Raw genomic sequence first — 7,099 nt, 5'->3', positions numbered from 1 at the left:
AGGACAAAGTGGCCTTTTTGTAACTTCAAATGTTCAAATGTCACGGAGGACACAGAGAATTTCCCTGAGTAAACTGATGCATCCGCCTCTTTCTCAACAGCCTGGGTGTGATAGTATAGATAAGTAAACCAAAACCTATGCTTGTTTGCTGCTGCTGCTGCTAAGTCACTTCAGTCATGTCCAACTCTGTGTGACCCCATAGATGGCAGCCCACCAGGCTCCCCCGTCCCTGGGATTCTCCAGGCAAGAGTACTGGAGTGGGTTGCCGTTTCCTTCTCCAATGCATGAAAGTGAAAAGTGAAAGTGAAGTCGCTCAGTCGTGTCCGATCCTCAGCGACCCCATGGACTGCAGCCTACCAGGCTCCTCCATCCATGGGATTTTCCAGGCAGGAGTACTGGAGTGGGATGCCATTGCCTTCTTGTCTATTCTCTGTAAATAGGGATTGAGACCTCCACCGAAAACTAATGCACACTTTTACTTCTCTTTTCACTTGGCTCCTTCCAACACTCCAGGTGATTGAGCAGAAAATGTTAGTCTAAATTACACTGAAAGAGACACGTGTACCCCAATCTTCATTGCAGCACTGTTTATAATAGCCAGGACATGGAAGCAACCTAGATGTCCATCCGCAGATGAATGGATAAGAAAGATGTGGTACATATACACAGTGACACAATGGAGTATTACTCAGCCATTAAAAAGAATACGTTTGAATCAGTTCTAATGAGGTGGATGAAACTGAAGCGTATTATACAGAGTGAAGTAAGCCAGAAAGAAAAACACCAATACAGTATACTAACGCATATATATGGAATTTAGAAAGATGGTAATGATAACCATGTAAACGAGAAAGCAAAAGAGACACAGATGTATAGAACAGTCTTTTGGACTCTGTGGGAGAGGGAGAGGGTTGGATGATTTGGGAGAATGGCATTGAAACATGTATAATATTATATATGAAACGAATCGCCAGTCCAGGTTCAATGCATGATACAGGATGCTTGGGGCTGGTGCACTGGGACGACCCAGAGGGATGGTATGGGGAGGGAGGTCGGAGAGGGGTTCAGGATGGAGAACACGTGTATACCCGTGGCGGATTCATGTTGATGTATGGCAAAACCAATACAATATTGTAAAGTAATTAGCCTCCAATTAAAATCAATAAATTTATATTAAAAAATAAATTACGTATATGCTAGTGATATAATTTTAATATAGAAATATCTCTAAAATTGACTCTTTCCTCTTCAGTTCAGTTACTGTTGTTTTTGTCTTCCCCTGCTGGGACCCATAACCTCCAATCTGGTCTTTCAACATCAGTAACACCAGCAAGTGACCTTCATACCATGCCAGTCTGATGCTATGATTCTCCCACTTAAAAGATTTTTGTTAGCTTCCCATCATCAAAAGGTGAAGTCCAAACCCTTTACTGGACCCATCTCTACTTTGCCTGCTCTTGCCATGCCCAACCCACCTCTGCTCTTTACTCTTACATGTGTTTCTCTCCAGTCACACTGAGCATCTCACCTTGTTTTATCAGCCCATTTATGCTTTTTTGACTTTGTATCTGCCGTTCCCTTTTATTGAAATATAGCAAATTCCTTTTCATTTTTAAGACTAAGTTCAAATGTTATTGCCAATACATAGATTTCCTGACCTCTCTGGTAGCCTAATGCCATTTTATTAATTTTTGTGGAAACAGTGACTATATTAAAGGAAAATTATGAGTATTGTGTCTATCTGTTTTCTAGATGAATGCTGTCCAGTGAAACTTTCTGGATGATGTTAATGTTCCTCTTGTGTTGTCCAAGAAGATAGTTGCTAGTTATATGTAGCTATTAAACACTTGAAATGTGGTAGGTGTTACTAAAGAACTGACTTTTAATTGAATTGATTTATTTAGAGTAAAAATTTAAAAAACAGGCCACATGTGGTTAGTGGCTTCTAAATTGGACAGCACAGTTCCTGCATAATAATTGATGGTCAGCATGTTTTTATTGAATGGATAAGTGGATGAACAGAAATAATATTACTATTTTACATTTCAAGGCCATCTAGTTATTATATGCCCTCTAGCCTGGTATCTAAGAGATACCTGAAAGTCATAGCACTAATTTCAGAACACAATGAAATTGACACATTTAACTTAATTATATAAATCAAGAATCAGCCAGTATTATGATAGTATATTCCCAAAATAATACATAAGGTTTTTTTTTTTTTCAACAAAACTTTTATTAACATTTTGAACAGGTTCAGCTATTACTGAAACTGGTAATTTCTAAACTTAAATTGGGGTAAATGGCTAGAGTGCAGAAGGATGTCATCATTGAACATTATGAATAGAAGACTGAAGAATTAACAGCCACCCCTCAGACGAAGGACCAGGTGCAGCGTCGACTCTTTCTGGATGTTGTAATCAGAAAGAGTGCGGCCATCTTCCAGCTGCTTGCCGGCAAAGATGAGCCTCTGCTGGTCAGGGGGAATGCCTTCCTTATCCTGGATCTTGGCCTTCACGTTCTCAATGGTGTCACTAGGCTCCACCTCCAGGGTGATGGTCTTGCGGGTCAGGGTCTTCACGAAGATCTGCATTTTGACCTGTGAGTGAATGCGAAGATGCCGCAAATTCAATCACGCCGAGTCACCTCCAAGACGACACAAGAACCCAACAATGCCAGCCGCGTCTAAGTACATAAGGTATTTTAAAGATCACTTTTTAGCAGGATAAATCCTTTTATCAAATTTATGAGAAGGTTGGAGCTGATAGTTTGAACAAAAAAAACCTTGATATCCGGTCTTCAACAATTACATGTTTATTTCCAGGACTATTGTGCTTCATCTTGAGGAAACGTGAAGGGAGTATTGAGCTTACCTAGGAGTGACAGTGGAGTTGAGAAGTTGGCGCCTAAAGGAAAAATAAACGCTAGCAGCAGTAATGTTGTTTAGTCGCTCAGTCATATCCAACTCTTTGCAACCCCATGAACTGCAGCACACCAGGCTTCCCTGCCCTTCACCATGTCCCAGTTTGCTCAGATTCATATCCATTGAGTGGGTGATGTTATCCAAATCACCCTTAAAACTTTATAACAAATGAATCTTAGTAAATCTTTATTTCTTACTCATGTCATAGTCTGAAAAGGCGGGGCGCTCTCTACAGGAGCGCTCTCTCCTCTAAAAGGTGGTGCTGGGATACAGAATCCTCCATCCCCATGACTCTACCATCATCCATCCATCATTAACCTTTGGCATCTGCTCTCACAATGGAGGAGAACACGGTGTGTGGTAAGGCACATGAGACGCTTATTTCAGGCTGGAAATGGCACTCACTGCTTACATTCCATTGGCCAGACCTGCTCATGGGTCCAAGGTAGCCACAGGGAGGCTGAGCGATACAGAGGAGCAAGCAGACATCAGTAAGTTCCAGTGGTCTCGGTCACAGTGCTTAAGGCAATAGCCAGATTCACTAAAATTAGCCTTGATGATGCTTTTTTTTAAGAATTTTGAGTATATCCAAAATAGTTGGCTTGCATCACTGAGTATACTGAAGGAAAAATACCTGTCTTCAGAGAGTGGGTGATACTCGGCCAGAGGAAAAGCTCACGGCAAAGAGAGATAACTGAAGACCAGCGAAGGAAACAGATTAACATCTCAGTTCTCATGTTCACTGTGAGGGCTGTAACTCCCTACACATTTTAGAAAAAATCTCTCAATGGTGTGCATTTTTTGTGACACTGCACTATAGCAGGAAAAAAATGGGGTGCACTGGTAGCTTATTTGCTGCATCTGGGAAATCAAGGATATTTTTATCTAATACTTGATCAGGTTCCTACTTCAAAATATCTTAAATCTTTGTTACACCTGAATCCCAGTCAGTGCCCTTCCCTTTATTACAGAAGACAGGGAGCATACTATTGCCTGGCCTGTGTCACAATTTTCATTTTCCAGAGAAAACACTCACTCGTTGAAAGCAGTTTGGCATGCAGACATTCACAGCATTGTAGCATTCCTCATTGAATCATCCATCATGAAATTATTCACTGAGGGAAAGTTTTCCAGGGTGGGAAAGCCACTCAATAGAACTTATTCTTCATTTGAATACCAGAACTCATACTTCCTTTTATGTGACTGTAATTTTGTCATGAGTAAGGAAAACAGTAAGGTCTTTGTCTTTAGGATTCAGAGTTAATGTATTCCTATTTACTAAAACAAATGTGTCTGCCAAGTAAGCAAGACTATGAACCAGATAATATCTTGCTGCCAATAAGTCAGAAGGAATGTGTGAATCTGAGAAAGAACTGCTACTTCGACTCTTTGCTAAAGACTGACTCTCCCTTTGCCAGACCTCAGCCAGTCAGCAGCTGTGTGTGTGCAGCAGTGGAATATTAAGGAAGTTTTCTATAAGCTCAAATTATAGAAAACAGTTACACTTTCATAAGCCTGGATTTTATAAAGTTTACTTAGTTAATAACATCATTCAAACACATGTTTGAGTCTGTGAGTCACTCTTCTCATCTCCATTTTCTGGCTGTAATTAATACTGAGACAACCAGTCCAGAGTTGAGGTTTCCAAGTTATTTGAGCTCTGACACCATTCTCTAAATTAGGCAGGCATTTTGCCCCATTTATAGACACATCTGCCAACATGTTTCATTTCTAGGTATAAACATTATCCTAATAGATTGGTGTGACACTCTGCTATGGATTGCATGTTTCTATCCTCTCAAAATTCATATGCTGAAGCCTAAATCCCCAATGTGATGGTATTTAGATGAGGGACCTTTGGGCAATTAATCAGGTCATAAGGGTAGCATCCTCATGAATGGGGTTAGTGCCCTTCTAAGAAGATATCCAAGAGAGATGATCTCTCTCCCTCTATCATGTGAGGTTCCTGCAAGAAGACAGCCATCTGCAAACCAGGAAGGAGACCCTCCCAAGACCTGACAAGCATACTCGCACTCTGATCCCAGACTTTCTTGCTTCCAGAACTGTGAAAGGCACATTTCTATTGTTTTAGTCACTCAGTCTATGGCATTCTGTTAGAGCAACTCAGACCACTATATTTGCTCCTTGCTTGGCTTGATGATGGACAAGGAGGCCTGGCATGCTGCAGTCCGTGGGGTCTCAAAGAGTTGGATATGAGTGAGAGACGGAACTGAATTGAACTGGCTTGCAATAAATGCTGTGCTACATTCACTATACCTGGTGTCAGCAGACTTCACTGCATGCAAGCAAGTGGACCCAAGTATGGTTCAGTAAAAAAAAACAAATTTAGCAATACACAAAGAATCTTATAACATGATCAGCTGAGGTTTATTCCCAGGTCAGGGCGGGGGGAGGGGGTGGGCAGTAAGCTGGCTAAACATCTGGAAATTAGTCAGTACAATTTATCATATTTCCAGAGACAGGAAGGAAAAGCATATAAGCATCTTAAAAGATCTCGTGCCCCCTAAAAAAATCTGCATAAATATCACACTCATTCGTGCTTTAAAGATAGTAGCTCTCAGCAAATTATAAATAGAGGGAAACTTCCTCAATCTGATAAAGAGTGCATGTAAAAAAAGAAAACAAACCTGCAGCTAATATCCTCAATGGTGAAAGAATGAATGCTTTCCAGCTGAGATCAAGAACAAGAGGATATCCACCCTCCTCATTCCTAGTCAACATTGTACTGATTGAATACAGGAAGAAAAGGAAAAATAAATAAAAAGCATATATTAGAAAGGAAAAAATATAATTGATCGTAATCCTGTACATAGAAGGTGCCTGATAGTCCACAATAAAGGCAATTAGAACTAATAAGCGACTCTAACAAAGTCACAGAAAACAAGACCAATATATAAAAGTCAATTACACTTTCACATACTAACAACAAACAACTGGATATTGAAACTTATAGAAACAATGCCAAATGTGCATGCATGCCTACATGCTCAGTCGTGTCCGACTCTTTGCGACCCCATGGACTGTAGCCCGCCAGGCTCCTCTGGCCATGAAATTTTCCAGGCAAGGATATTGTAATGAATCGTCATTTCCTCCTCCAGGTGATCTTCCCGACCCAGGAATCAAACCTGAGTCTCTTGTGTCTCCTGCATTGTCAGGCAGATTCTTTACCACTGCACCATCCGGGAAGTCCAAAATATGAAATACTTAAGAATAAATATAATAAAACCTGACTAAGACGTGCTGAAAATACAATACCATTCGATCCAGAAATTCTACTTCTAGATATATACCCAAGAGAAATGAAAACATACCCACAGCAAAACCTGTACATCAACTTTCATATATAGCAGCATTATTCATAACAGCCAAAAAGTGGGAACAACCCAAATATTCATCTACTGATGAATGGGTGAATAAAATAGGTTTACATCCATACAATACAATGCTACTCCACAATAAAAAAGAATAAAGTACTGATATATGCTATAGTATTGATCAATCTTGAAAACATTATGCTAAGTGAAATAAGCCAGTCACAAAAGACCACAGGTTATGAGTACATTTATATGAAATGTTCAGGATATGCCAATCTATAGAGACAGAAAGTAGATTGTTTGCCTAGACTAGGAGGTATGAGAGATAGAATTAAATTGAGAATAGGGAATAACTGCTGATGGTTACAAGGTATCTTTCAGGGGAAATTAAAATATTCTAAAATTAGATTGTGGTGATGGTTGTCCAACCCTGTGAATGTACTAAAATATCATTGAATTCTACTGTACATCAGTGAATTGTATGGTATATAAATTATATCTCAATAAAACTATTTTTAAAAACACAGGAAAAAGTTTTCCAACAGTGAGATAGATGAAAATTCTTAAAAGGATTTAGAACACATAAAGAAACTATAAAGCTATAAAATATAAAGGGAAAAAATAATAAATTGTACTCCATCAAAAGTTTTACAGTTGTGTCTTCAAAAGACACAACTAGGAAAATAAAACAGTAAACCAGCAGTTAGGAGAAAATATTTATGATGCATAAATCTGAGAGATGACTTGTATTTATAACAAAGAACTCTTACAACTCAATAATAAGATAAACAATCCAATTTTAGAATGAGCAAAACCCACAGATGTTTATAGCATAGCGGCT

The 7,099-nt window shown here is 39.3% G+C and overlaps 1 protein-coding gene across 1 annotated transcript; it reads right to left on the bottom strand.

Moving 5' to 3' along the window:
- Positions 1-2,211: 2,211 nt before the first annotated feature.
- LOC147379711 (ubiquitin-like) lies at positions 2,212-5,059 on the bottom strand. The gene has a single exon (XM_086398445.1). It carries the CDS (start codon positions 2,591-2,593, stop codon positions 2,360-2,362), a length of 234 nt encoding a protein of 77 aa, XP_086254571.1. The 5' UTR covers positions 2,594-5,059; the 3' UTR covers positions 2,212-2,359.
- Between the last annotated feature and the right edge of the window lie 2,040 nt (positions 5,060-7,099).

Source organism: Bos grunniens, chromosome 1 (genome assembly GCF_055505025.1).
Source record: "Bos grunniens cultivar Pamir isolate PY7600 chromosome 1, Bosgru_T2T1.0, whole genome shotgun sequence".
In the NCBI taxonomy this organism is placed as follows: domain Eukaryota; kingdom Metazoa; phylum Chordata; class Mammalia; order Artiodactyla; family Bovidae; genus Bos; species Bos grunniens.
The sequence above is the reverse complement of the archived record's forward strand: the minus strand, read 5'-3'. Positions and strand labels throughout refer to the sequence as shown.